General features: G+C 50.4%; 1 protein-coding gene across 1 annotated transcript in view; it reads left to right on the top strand.

Moving 5' to 3' along the window:
* CEP192 (centrosomal protein 192) overlaps window positions 1–13,994 on the top strand; it is a gene marked incomplete at both ends in the record, with an annotated part of 70,228 nt that overhangs the window by 17,367 nt on the left and 38,867 nt on the right. The window contains 11 exons of the mRNA XM_080714741.1: window positions 784–1,068; window positions 1,684–1,827; window positions 4,452–4,516; window positions 6,456–6,665; window positions 7,160–7,283; window positions 9,111–9,253; window positions 10,039–10,053; window positions 10,146–10,713; window positions 10,801–10,905; window positions 10,981–11,107; window positions 12,223–12,385. Coding sequence (XP_080570867.1) covers window positions 784–1,068; window positions 1,684–1,827; window positions 4,452–4,516; window positions 6,456–6,665; window positions 7,160–7,283; window positions 9,111–9,253; window positions 10,039–10,053; window positions 10,146–10,713; window positions 10,801–10,905; window positions 10,981–11,107; window positions 12,223–12,385 — 1,949 coding nt within the window. The remainder of the gene's footprint in view (window positions 1–783; window positions 1,069–1,683; window positions 1,828–4,451; window positions 4,517–6,455; window positions 6,666–7,159; window positions 7,284–9,110; window positions 9,254–10,038; window positions 10,054–10,145; window positions 10,714–10,800; window positions 10,906–10,980; window positions 11,108–12,222; window positions 12,386–13,994) is intronic.

Here is a 13,994-nt window from a genome sequence, read left to right as displayed (position 1 = left end):
TTTCAAACAATATTAATGGCTTTTGAAAAATAGAGAAAAGCATAAAAATCATTCCTGATGACGCTTGTGTTTGTTTGTATTTGACTATCTTTACCACTAAGATTTTTCTTACTTTTAGACATGTTAATGTTAAATGTTAATGCATTTGGATTCTTCACTGTAAAGCTCTTTGGTCCAACGTGCAGTCATTAAATCCAGAAGCAAATTGCTCGTCTTCTAACTTACTCGAGCAGGCTTGCTTTCCATTGTTTTAGCTTTTTTCTGTATCGGCACCACTCTTTTTTTTTTTTTTTTTTTTTAGTTCTAGCTAGCAATTAAACCCAGGGGCATTCTACCTCCGAGCAACATTCCCAGCCTATTTTTATTCTAAACAAGACCTCTTTAGAGAGTCTCACTACCTGCTGAGGCTGTCCTTGAACCTGTGATCCTCCTGTCTCAGCATCCTGAGTACTGGGATTGCAGGTGTGCACCACCACGCCCGGCTCTTACTTCTTATTCTTTGGATGTGTTGTGTTTTTGCCATGGCTACATTTTTGAGGTTAGGTTTTGTTTGGTGTATAGCTGGACATCGATTGGTTCTTATACAGCCTGGATTATAGTGAATACTATGTGGTCCGTTCCCTCATGTGATAAAACTATATTAAGTATCGAATTTTTCTCATAACATCTTTAAATGGTTTTGGAGAAACGTGCTCTGCGAATGTTTTTTAAAGGACAGTTTGGGAGCAGTTCTGGAGGAGCCGTTCAGAGCGTCTGGTGAGAAGCGTCCTCCTCAGGACACAGGTGCCCATGAGGGTGAAGGCGGCGTGGACGTGCCTGATGGCCTGGGTCCGAGGGCAGGGGCCCCACGCTGGCACCAGCGCTTGGCCTCAGATGCGGAAGTCACCTTGCATGCCGCCGGAGGCTCTGGCACCGAGCCGTGTGCAGGCTGTGCGGAGAGGAGCGCGGGCAGAGCCGCTCTGAAGCCGGCTAATGGCCACAGGGTGGACTCCCCCGGCGCGCTCTGCTCACCCACCAGCGCGAGGAGGACGTGCGGCCATTGCGACTCCATGACGGAGTGTCAGGAGCGTAAGTGGATGGTGCTTACATGTTTGAGCGGCAGGTTATACTTGCCCGTGAGACTTGCCAGCCGTTCACATCCAAATGCCTAGAAGTTGATGTATCTTAGAAATTTGTAAAACGTACTAGTATTCGGGGATTGGTAGTCAGAAATAGTGTTTTTGTTTTGTGTGTGACACTGGAGATTGACCCCAAGGGGGTTCTACCTCTGAGCTACACCCCGAGCCCCAGTATAATTTTGAAACAGGGTCTCACTAAGCTGCTGTGGCTGGCTTTGAAGTGGCGATCCTCCTGTCTCAGCCTCCCAGGTATTGAGATTACAGGCATGCCCCACCACGCCTGGCTAGAAATAATTATCTTTAAGCAGAGTTCTAGCACAGGTCTACTTTTATAAGCCTTCCTCTTCTTTTCCTTTATCCTTCATTGCCCATCACAGACTAGTGAGCAAGGCTGCTGGCTCCACGGAAGAGATGCTTTCTTTTGAGGAGATGGTTTCCCTTTTCCAGTTAGGTTTGGGCAGACTTCTGCACTCTTGATAACTATGTAGTCAACTGAGTAAGATTATTTGAGAATATTACAGTTGTTATGTGTGTCATTGCATATTTTTGGAATTGTATTTTTCAGAGATGGATCTCCCACAGAACGTGATCTATCAAAACGAAGAGGGCAGCTGGGTCACTGACCTCGCCTATTACACGTCTTTTCATAATGAGCAAGTGCTAAGTGTGTTTCCACAGAGCGAGGCAGAGGAGGACTTCAGATCTGGTGGTGAGCGTCACGGCCTGTGACAGTGCTCTCTGTCCTGGTGAACACATCACGTCAGACCCCTGGGCATGTCCTTCTGGTTTCCATGGGAACAAGGCTTGACTCAGCTGCACTCTCATTCCTTAAGCAAGGGCGCTGGTCAGACCAGCACTCCTCTGTGGGGACCCGTGGTTTCACAGGGCTGGGAGGGACTTTAGGTTTACTTGGTCGCTTTTAAAATTCTGTCCCGAGCAGAAGAGTTACCAGAGCCATCTGTTTTGGAGTAAAAATTAAATACAGGAATGATGGAAGGAAAGTGACAGAGAAGGCACAGTCTCAAGGGATGGCACATTGATGACTCTGGGTGCTGACCAGGCTCTTCTGACGTGGTGACAGAGGCTGAGGGTGCTGACCAGGCTCCTGGCGGTGGCTTTGGCCTGCAGATGCACGTTGAACTTCAGCCTGGGAAGGCTTTACTGTGCTGTGAGCTCCGGTGCCGTGTGCGGCCCGGCTGTCCTCAGGCAGCTCAGAGGTGCGGGGGATGGTACTCGTACTCCCTCCTGGGCTGAGCTTCCCCAGACATCTAGTGATATGAGGCAGAAGAGGGCACCCTTCCATTCCTTGAGAAACTCCTCCATGAGGACAGAGAGGGAGAGAAGAACATAGCTCGGTCAGGGCACGAGGTACCCAGCGCCTTGCGGTTTCTTACAGGAGAAGGAACGTGCTTGTGGGCAGCAGAAGGTTCCACAGAGTCGCTTGTTTTATTTTTGTTTTTGTGGTGCTGTGAGTTGAACCCCGGGGTATCATAGAGATATAAGTGAGGAGTCCCTTAAGTTCAGAGAAGAGGTATTTAGAAATATATAAATAGTATTTTGGACTATCTACCCAATGATGTAAAAACACGTGGTATTTAGCTCATTGAGTAAAAACATTTTGAACCCAGGGGCACTCTACCTCTGAGCTACCCCTCCAGCCCTATTTTAGTCTGTTTCTTCTTGAAACAGGGTGTCGCTAGGTTGCTGAGGCGGTCCTTGAACCTGTGACCCTCCTTTGCAGCCTCCCAAGTACTGGCCCTCAGCACCACTGCCCGGCCTGGGCCACCTGCACTCTCGGCTGTCAGGTTTGGTGGGTGGGTACATTCACATTTTTGGCACTGGCCTTTGCTTTGGGCCGCAGAACCACAGGGGCCATCCTAGGAGCGCGTTTATGCACGGTGTGCTGTCTGCATGTGATGTCCTCCTGCGCTCGGCCTTAGGCTCTGCACCCGAGGAGGCGCGTGCGCGGAAGAAGCGTGGCTGTTCCTCAGCTGCCCGGCTTGTCCTCGGTGCTCTGCTCTCCTGACTGAAAGCGTCGCCCTACGTCTGCCCAGGATTTGCCCCCGGCTGCCCATGTGGGGCTGTCCAGGTTTCCAAGGGGCAGTTGGATCTAGTTCGTTTCCGATGCGTGCATTCCTCCTGGAGGGCCACGAGGGCGCTGTCCCTCGGCCGTGCTCGTCCCTCTCCGCTACCCACAAGCGATGGGGTGGGCGGGCTGGACCCTGGCCCTCCTTGATCACCCCCCCTCAGCCTCAGGCATTCGGAGTGTGGTCTGCTGGCACACGGTCCTCGAGCTGTGGCCGTCAGCAGGAACTCTGAAAACAGATGTTAGGGGACCTCCTGTCCCAAGGCTTCCTGAGATGCAGAGCTGTGCAAAGCTGGTGTGTTCTTGGGCACCAGCAGAGAGCTTTGTGACTAGTTTGCAGAGGCTGGCAGCCTCATAGTACCAGGGAAATGGCCCGTGGATTCATGGACAAGTACCTAGATTTAGGTGTGCCAGACCCTTCAAAGCTACCATGAATTGGCAGGGTTGGCGAGGGAGGGGCCTCTCGCTAGGTAGTCATCATGGCTGGCCTTGAATCCTGGCTTCCAAGTTACCCTCCTGCCTCAGTCTCCAAGTAGGTGGGGCTGCAGGCGTGCAGCCTTGTGCTTAGCCTAGTGGTCATAAAAATAAGCTTTTTTAGCCAGGGGTGGTGGGCACACTTGTCATCCCAGCATTCGGGAGGCTGAGACCAGAGGATCGTGTTTCGCAAACAGCCTCAGCCACTTAGTGAGGCCCTTTGCAACTCAGTGAGACCCGGTTTCAAAATAAAGAATACAAAATAGGGCAGGGGGTGTAGCTCGGAGGTCGAATGCCCCTGGGTTCCATCCCCAGACCTGCACAAACACACACAGCTTGTTTAGTAACACTATTCAGCAAATTACTGAGCGGTGACATCAGTCAATCAGTCATAGCAGAGAGTTCATTAGCACAAGTTTGGCCCTCAGCTGACGGCCTCACCACGCATGAGCAGGGAGTGGAGGCCTTCACACACTCCGCGCCTTCGTGGAGTGTCACTGTCCTCACGAGGGCATCCTGTGTAATCTAATTATAAAATTTGTTCTTTTTATGCCGGGTGTGGTGGCGCACGCTTGTAATCCCCGCGCTTGGGAGGCGGAGACAGGAGGATCGCACAGGTTCGAAGCCAGCCGCGCTGGCGTAAGAGACCCTATTTCCAAATAAAATAGAAAACAGGTCTGTGAGCGAAGCCCGGAGGTAGAAGGGCTTCATGCCCAGTACCACCAAAAGTAAATGAGTGAATAAATGAGTGAGCACGGTTTGTTCTTTTTAAGCTGAAGCATTGGATCTGATTGCACACGATGAGGAAGAATTCAATCGGGAGCATCAGTTTATACAGGTTCGTAATTACTTGCTTTGGGCAAAGCTTAAAGTTTTCTGTATGAAATTAAATATAGGCAAGATGTGCATTTTTTTCTGTAGTTAATATAAAGTTGTTTCTTATTTTTCTCCTGGTACCACAACTTCTGCTTTTTCCTTCTGAATTACCAGTTGGAGAACCTGAAACCTCAGCTGTGCCTTCGAGCTCAGAGTGTAGCTTACTGGTAGAGCACTTGTCCAGTGTGCATGAGGCCCTGAGTACCAAGTACTTCTGAATAAATTAAGAAACCTTCAAATTCACTTAAGTTGCTTAAGAAACCTTCTTAGCTGTTTCCCTAGTTTTAGAATGAGGTAATCTTATTTTAGTGACATAGTTTCCTTTTTTTTCTTTTTTCTTTGTTTGCAGGTCTGGGGATGGAACCCAGGCGCATTCAACCTTCTAGCTATACCCCCTGCCCTATTTTTATTCTTTATTTTTTGGGGGGGTGGTGCTGGGGGTGGAACCCAGAGGCTTTCTACCTCTGGGCTATACTCCCAGACCTTTTTTTAAAATATTTTATTTGGAAACAGGGTCTCACTAAGTTGCTACAAGCCTCACTAAGTAGCTGAGGCTGGCTTTGAACCCGTGCAATCCTCCTGTCTCAGCCTCCCAAGCACGGGGATTACAAGCGTGCGCCACCACGCCCGGCTTTTTATTCTTTATTTTGAGGCAAGGTCTCACTGAGTTGCGGAAGTCTCTAGCTGAGTCTGTCTGCAAACCGCGATCCTCCAGTCTTGGCCTCCGGAATGCTGGGATTCCAAGCGTGCCCACCACGCCCGGCCATAGTTTCCTTTCTGAAGATTCTTATTGGTGACAGTCAGTGTTTGGCTGAGCAGTATATTAAGCCACTGTGTACTGCAATTGAAGGATTCTAAAATGAGTTGCCCTGTCTGGACTTTATTAGCAGAAGTTTGACACTGTATTGACATGCTTAGTACAGGTGCATGAGCACGTGAGTGGAGGCTTTCGCATACGTGTGCTAAATTTGTTTCTTTAGAATTTAACTTTCCTAAGTAAAGTGGTTGCTTATACTTGAATTTGTCCAAATGTTTTATTTTGTGTGGCCCTGGGGATGGACCCCAGGGGCATCCTACCCCTGAGCTGCATTCCAGTTCTCTTTTATTCCTTATTTTAAAATAGGGTCTCACTAAACTGTGGAAGGCCTCACTGGGTTACTGAGGCTGGCCACAAGCCTGTAATCCTCCTGTCTTAGCCTCTCAAGTGTGAGAGCCACCATGCCCAGCTTTGCTCAATTAAACAAAAAAAAATCACTTAGGTTTTCTAGTTAACTTATTATTATTTTTTTGGTGGTACTGGGGTTCCTGGAAGCCCTTCTACCTCGGGGCTACACTCCCAGACCTATTTTTACATTTTCATTTTGGAAACAGGGTCTCCTAAGCCAGCGCGCGGCTGGCTTCGAACCTGCGCGATCCTCCTGTCTCTGCCTCCCAAGCGCGGGGATTACAAGCGTGCGCCACCACGCCTGGCTAGTTAACTTATTTTTTATTTATTTATTTTTTTGTGGTCCTGCGGGGGGAACACAGACTTCCTACCTCCGGGCTACACTCCCAATAGCTGAGGATGGCTTCGAACCTGCGCGATCCTCCTGTCTCAGCCTCCCAAGTGTGGGGATTATAAGCGTGTGCCACCACGCTCGGCTTATTTTAAAATTTTCACATACTAGGCTGGGTGTGGTGGCACACGCTTGTAATCCCTGCACTTGGGAGGCAGAGACAGGAGGATCACGCAGGTTCGAAGCCAGCCTCAGCTACTGGGAGTGCAGCCCGGAGGCAGAAGGGTTTCCAGGAACCCCAGTACCACCAAAAAATAAAACTAAAAATATTCACATACTAGAAGAACAGAAAGAAGTCTTTGTGTGTGAGGGGAGGAAAGATGAGATTGACTTTCTTTTTCCTAGGAAGAAAACATAGATGCTCACAACACTTCGGCTGCACTATGGGACACGTCCTGGGTCTCTACAATTAATTATAATCTGTTGAGGAAGCCACTTAGCACAGTGGATTTGAACAGAGATGATGCCAGTTACTCACGCCTGTCGCTAGGAGAATTTTTTGCTCAGAGGTCTGAAGCTCTCGGCTGCCTCGGTGGTGAAAATGGTGTGAAACGAGTAAGTATGAGCCTCGCTGCAGTCCAGAGGCACCGGCGTTGCAGTCCGCTTTGCGTTGTTGTGACAGCACATGCCTGAGCACATAAGCTGTAACGAAAAGGAGCTTGTCTTGACTTACAGTGCTGGGGGCTCTTGCTGGTAGGTACCTGAGGAGGTTAGAACAGTGCCTGGCACAGAGTGGGTGCTGAATTTTAGTTGTTGAAGAAATTCAGTCATTTCTTTTGTTGCTGTGGTTTGGATTTCTTAGTAAGGCTAACGTATTTGATAGGTTTTTTTTTTTTTAAACTCTGATAGTTAAAGAGAAAGTGAGCATTAAGGGAATAAAAGGCTTATCTGGCCTTTAACGTTCCTCTCTGGTCATGTTAAGTTAGAGTTAAGTGGGGGCGGTTTTGTTGGTTCCTCAGCTGTGTGACCAATATTAGACCAAACACTGTACAATTTCTCAGAGCATTTGAAAATTAAGGAACATGAATCCGCATTCAATTGTTTTGTAGCCATCATTTGGCTATTTCATCAGATCACCAGAGAAGAGAGAACCTGTTGCTTTGATAGACTCTGAACTGTCAGAAAGTAATTTGGAGAGAGAAACAACTCATCTTGGCCATGCTCCGGTGTCAGGTAACGGATTAGATGGAAACCTCTTCAGGGACCCTTCATTCTAAACCTGTCACTTACTGCCTGTGTGACCATGTCCTTCTGGAGTGAGAATGTGCAAACTGCTTCTCAATTGTTCAGTGTTGGTTATAAATTTGATTTATGTGTATCCCCATAATTTCTTCAGTCTAATGTAGAATCAGGTCAGCCCAAATCCACCGGAATCCTTTTTTCAAAAAAGCAGTGAGTTTGGTGTGGTGGCATGTGGAGGCCGAAGCAAAGCTTACGAGTTGGAGGCCAGCCAGCGCAGCTCTCAGAGTAAAACGTAGAAAGGGCTGAGGGCGTCGTTCACTGGAGAAGCACTGGGGGCGATGCCCAGTGGTGTAAAAAGAAAACAGTGGGGTTTGCACCCAGGGGCACCACACCTGGAGCTACATCCCCAGACGTTTTCTCTTTTCTTCCTTTTGTTTCATTTAAAAAAAATTATTTAATTTATTTTATTTTATTTTACTTGCTGAAATAGGGGTTGAACCCAGGGGCATTCTGCTTCTAAGCTACACCCGGAGCCCTGTTTTTTATTCTTTTTTTTTTTATGGTACTGGGGATGAAACCCAGGGGCACTCTACCTCTGAGTGACACCCTCCGCCCTAGTTTTATTCTTTATTTTGAAACAGGGTCTCACTCAGCTGCAAAAGGCCTTGGTAAGTAGCTGAGGCTGGCTTCGAATCTGCGCGATCCTCAGCCCCAAATGCTGGGATTGCAGTGTGCGCTACCACACTCGACTTTTATTCTCAATTCGAAACAGGGTCTCACTAAGTTGTAGAGGGCCTCACTAAGTAGCTGTGGAACTTAGGCCAGGAACCTGTGATCCTCCTGTCTTAGCCTCTCAAGTACTGGAATTACAAGCGTGTGTCCCATGCCAGGCTTTTTTTTTTCTTTCTGTACTGGGGATGAAACCCAGGGGCATTCTAACTCCCCGGTCCAGTTATAGTTCTTTATTTTGAAACAGGATCTCACTGAGTTGCAAAGGGCCTCATTGAGTAGCTGAAGCTGTCCTCAAACTGGGATTCTCTTGTCTCAGCCTCAAAATGCTGGGATTACAAGCATGTGCCACCATGCCTGGCTCATCTTTTTTATTATAAGACAAGACATCACTAAGTTGCCCAGGCTAGCCTGGAACATGAAACCCTCCTCCCTCAGCCTCCCGAGTAGCTGGGATGATTTTGAAGGGGCTATTTAATTTTGGCTTATGGGCAGGGGTTGTAGCTCGGAGGTCAAATGCCTCTGGGTTCCATCCTCAGACAAAGAAAGAAAGAAAGAAAGGAAGAAAGGAAGGAAGGAAGAGGGAAAGAAAGAAAGGAGAAAGAGAAGGAAGGAAGGAAGGAAACTTAGACTGTGGTAGTCTGAATGTGACACATCTCATGAGTATCTCTGGTGAGCACTTGCAGTCACACCTAGAGTTACAGAGCCACCTTCTGCAGCCGCGTGGCTAGGCCACGCCCATGCCCATTCCTTACACAGGCCATTCTAGCAAAGGCAGGCCCGAGGGCCTTGTCTGTGCGGTTAGTGCATTTTCTAGCACTCTGGAAAGTATGTACTTCTGAATCAATGTGGAATATTTAAAGCTGAGATAAGTAAATGAACTTATATGACCATTTGCAGGGAAGAGATTAAATTCACAGTATCCCTTCAAAGTTTGTCTTGTGTCCAGAATATACATTTAAGCCATCTCAGTGAGGACAGCCTACCTCTGGGGTGCAGGGACTCTTCCATGGCGTCAGCTGCACTAGTCCTGCTCCGCGGCCTGCCTGTGGGCGGGGCATGCAGTAAGTGGGTGTCGCCTTTCTGCAGGAGGCTTGAAGGAACCTTCCTGGGCACCACCAAGTGAAGGCTCGACCACCCTGCAGGGAGAGGCGCCGGAGAGCCCTTCAGCAGACGAGAGTGACGTGACGCTGACCACCGCGACGCTGCCCACCAGCACCAGCAGAACAGAGGTGCTCAGCCTAGATGCTGGGGACAAAACCCGGGCATCTACCTGAGCTAATCCCCAGCCTGATTTTATTTCTTATTTGGAAACAGGCTCCCTAAGTTGCAGAGGGCCTTGCTAAGTTGTTGAAGCTGGCTTCAAACCTATAATCCTCCTGTCTCGGCTTCCTGCGTACTGGGATGACGAGATGTTTTTAATTTTGAAACAGGGTCTCCTAAGTCGCTGCGGGTCTCCCTGCAATTCTGAGGCTGTCCTCGGCCCTGGATTACAGGGTCACAGCTGTGCACCACCCCGGCTTGTACTACTTTTTAACTCTTCCTAAAGCCTTTTCTTTGGTGGTCCTGGGGTTCCTGGAACCCTTCTACCTCTGGGCTACACTCCTAGATACTAGATACTTATTTTTTATATTTTTATTTGGAAATGGGGTCTCTTAAGCCAGCGCGGCTGGCTTCGAACCTGCGCGATCCTCCTGTCTCCGCCTCCCAAGCGCGGGGATGACGAGCGCGCCCACCGCGCCGGCTCTTAAGTTGTTTTTCATCGTTCTTTCAGTTTTAGCATCTCCTTCATTCTTGAATATTTAAAAAAGTCAGAGGCAGACTTGGTTAATGCCTGCTTCTGTAATCAAGCAGCTCGCCTCCCGTGTCTGGCCGAGGCTAGGGTGGCGTCTCCTGCGTCCGCTCTGCTCCCGTTATGTGGCCTCGTGGCGGCAGGCCCGGTGTCATGGAAGCAGACGTGCACACCCGTTACCGTGTGCTGCTGTGTTCCCTTTTACCATTGTCTCTGGCCTCCTAGTTGGGCTGTGTCACGGTGTGTGTGGCCCACGCCTGGGTGAAGATGGAACCAGTGTGTACACGTGCGTGGAAGCTTGCTCACTTTACCTGTGTCTTGCTCGTTTCTAGGGCACTTTCAGGAATAGCACACCGATTCAGCCCTCAGGCCAACCGTCCCCCAGGGAGGACTCTGTGCTCACGATAAGCACCATCGCTGCAGCCATCGCCGACGCGTCGGTCAGTGCCGACCCGCCCCAGCTTGCCGCCATGCTGAAGGCACTGGCAGGGAAGGCCAGGGGCAGGCCTGTTCAGGAGGAGGGTGAGCGGAAGGACCGCCCCGCTGTGTTTCACCTCTTCCCAAGTGAGCTGGAGAAAAGCCATGGGTCTACTGTGTTTGATATGGAGAAATATCTTACCAAAACAGACACTAGTAGATATGAAGCTGGGTCTGTAAACTTTTCAAGAGCAGGCATCTCTGATGTTTGGGACTTTTCTTTGCCAAGAGAACAGACCCCTCGAGACCTGCCTGTGATTGGCTCCTGCACCACCGAGATGAGTGCCAGGGAACCGAGAGAAAGTGGCGCAGCCGCAGGGGATGTCGAAAGTACAGGAAGTGAGGATCTGGAGTCGTGCGGGAAGACAGACTCTGCCATTCGCACAAGGAGCAGTGAGCACGAGACTGCTGTGGCCACCGGCAGTGAGAGGGCTGCCTCGGTCCCCGCTGCGGCACCTCCTGGGAACCCACCGGGAGGGGACCCCAGAAAGACATCTCTCTGCCTCCCAGGAGAGCGTGAGGAGGGACAGGCCAAGAAAGAAGCCGAGAGGACGCCGGGCGGCCACAGGCGCGTCACTTTTGGGAAGCTCTGCCACACCTTGCCCAGCGATGTCGGTAAGCTTGAGTGACCGGTCACTTTTGCAGACAGATTTTTTTCTGTTCTCATTGGAAAATGCCCCTCTCTGGTAGATACGGAAGCCACCTCTCCTGCGCGTGGGGAGCCTGGTTCGGAGGACGACCAGGACAGCTTCAGACCCTCTTCCTCGCCCCTCAGCCACTCCTCTCCTAGTGAGCTTTCCGGAACGAGCGCGTCAGGGTAGGTGCTGACTTCCCTTCCTTGTCAGATGATGTGCTCTGTGTTGGGAAGCCTTTCTGTGATGTGAACTCCGTGCGCACGTGTGCGGCACGGGCGATCGAGCTCGGTGGCTTTCTATCGAGACACCCCCAGCCCGCATTTCATCTTTTAATTTGAAACAGGGCTCACTAAGCTGTGTAGGCGGACCTTGATCCTGCTGGCCTTCCGTCCGTAGGCCTGTGCTACCTGAATTTTTGTGTGTGTGGATTTATAAGAGATCTTTCATATATTATTTTTTGGTAAAAGGACATTTCTTTGCTCTTCACATAATTCTTTTTTGGCGGAGGTACTGGGGATTGAACCCAAGTGCATTCTATTTCTGAGTTGCACCCCCAGCCATATTTTACTTTATTTTATTTTTTAATTTTTTATTGGTACTGGGGGTGGAACCCAGAGGTTTTCTACCTCTGGGCTATACTCCCAGACCTATTTTATATTTTATTTGGAAACAGGGTCTCACTAAGTTGCTGAGAGCCTCACTCAGTAGCTGAGGCTGGCTTCAAACCTGTGCGATCCTCCTGTCTCAGCCTCCCAAGCGCAGGGATTACAAGTGTGGGCCACCACGCCCAGCTGCAGTCTTGTGAATATACTAAAATCCACTGATGTTAAATGTTTTTTTAAATTGCTCCATATCAGGTACTCAATTTATTTTTATTTTCTAAGTAACTAATATTGTTAAGTGTTTTTTATTTATCAATGAAAATGTCACATTTTATTTTACAGAAGCTTACTGTATAGGTCATTTGATAGTAATATAAGTTGTGATTTTAGATCATTAAATGTAAACAATGAGCTTGTGTTGAATCTTCTAAGCTGACAGGCAGAGCTGGGCATGGTGGCACACGCCAGTAATCCCAGTACTTGGGAGGCTGAGACAGGAGGATCACAGATTAGAGGATGGCTTCAGCAAGTGATGCTCAACCTAGGGAGACCCTGATTAAAAATAGAGCTGGGGGTGTAGCTCAGAAGGTAGCATGCCCTGAGTTCAATCCCCAGTACAGAAAGCAAAGCCGCAGGTGCGGCAGCGGCTGGTGCGGAGCGGTGGACTCTAGCACGTGCTCTCCTTTCTCTTCCAGGTGTGCCTTGGAGTCTACCGATGCCCCAGCAGGGCACCGTTCAGAGAGCGAGCTGTCTCGGTCGGCTTGCTCCCGCGCTGATCTGAGCAGGCTGACCTATGTGTCTGAGCAGGAGAGTGCCTGTCCCGGGACAGCTGCTGACAGCCGCGCGGAGAGCTGCAAGGTGGGCTGTGCCTGGCTGGGGCTGCAGAGGCTGGCCCCAGGTGCTCGGTGCTTGGCTCAGCCTGAAGCTGAGGCCTGCCTGACTCCTGCGGTGCGGATGCACCTTTAAAACGAACTGGCGTGTGTCTGCTCACAGGCACAGGTGTTAAACAGCTGCTTGTGCTGGTAGGCACGAGGTGCAAGCGTTATGGCAGCTTCCCCCACACCGTCTGCTGGAAGATCACCGCAGCCCGGTGCACCACGTGCGTGCTCTGGGGATTCAGGAGGCAGACAGGATCTGCTTCAGGTGCGGGCCTGCTTCAGCAGCCCTGAGAGGGCTGGTGTGTTGAGCCCCAGTGCAGGAGGGGTGGGCCTGTGCCTGCCCTGCATTTTATACGTGTTCATTAGAAAAGGGGCGGACGGGAAGGCGGGCCCAACGCTCTGAGCCCTGGCGCAGAACAGAGATTCGAAGGCCCTGGAGCTGGTGTTGGTGTCCTGCAGCAGTGGGTGGGTGGACAGGGTGATAACCAGGTGGTGGACGTGGTGGCACAGGCTGGCGTCCTGCAGCAGTGGGGTGGGTGGACAGGGTGATAACCAGGTGGTGGACGTGATGGCACAGGCTGGCGTCCTGCAGCAGTGGGGTGGGTGGACAGGGTGATAACCAGGTGGTGGACGTGGTGGCACAGGCTGGCGTCCTGCAGCAGTGGGGTGGGTGGACAGGGTGATAACCAGGTGGTGGACGTGGTGGCACAGGCTGGCGTCCTGCAGCAGTGGGGTGGGTGGACAGGGTGATAACCAGGTGGTGGATGTGGTGGCACAGGCTGGCGTCCTGCAGCAGTGGGTGGGTGGACAGGGTGATAACCAGGTGGTGGACGTGGTGGCACAGGCTGTAATCCTAGTACTTGGGGGCTGAGGCAGGCAGGTTGCAGGTTGGAGGACAGCCTCAGCAACTTAGCAAGATCTATTTCAAAATGAAATAGAAGGGCTGGGGATGCAGTTCAGAGGTAGATCACCCTTGGGTATAGCCCCCGTGTGCCTGACCTCTGGTAGCAGCTACGAGATGAGAGGAGAGCCGGGAGACTGAGCCAGGAGAGGCCGGCGTGTGCGTGTGTGTGTGTGTGTGTGTGTGTGTGTGTGTGTGGCATTGTTCAGCCTCTTTATTTTTTTTGGTATTGGGAATGGAGCCCAGGGGCATTCTACCTCTGAGTTACACCCCAGCCCTATTTTTTAGCCCTATTTTTTAAACTGGTCTCAGTGAGTTGCGAAGGGCCTCGGTAAGTAGCTGAGGCTGTCCTGGAACTGTGATCCTCCAGCTTCAGCCCCACTGTCATTCAGCATCTTAAGCAGTGAGTCAGGCGGGGGTGTGTGTGCTGTGTGGGCCTCCGTAGTCTAAGTATATGCTGTGGAGTTACGAAGCATATGATGCAGTGCTGGGTGTGGGGTTTGGTCCATCTCGTTGACTGCCATCTTTTTATATGGATTCTTAGTCTGTATTTTCTTTTCTTTTTCTCTTTTTTTTGGTACTGAGAATTGAACCCAGGGTCACTCTACCTCTGAGTTACACCCCCAGCCGAGTTTTATTGTTTTGTTTTGAAACATGTTCCTGCTAAGTTGCTAAGCAGCTCACTCAG

The sequence above is a fragment of the Muscardinus avellanarius genome, assembly GCF_963383645.1.
Source record: "Muscardinus avellanarius genome assembly, chromosome: 17".
In the NCBI taxonomy this organism is placed as follows: Eukaryota; Metazoa; Chordata; class Mammalia; order Rodentia; family Gliridae; genus Muscardinus; species Muscardinus avellanarius.
Note: the sequence above shows the minus strand (reverse complement) of the source record. Positions and strands in the feature narration are given on the sequence as shown.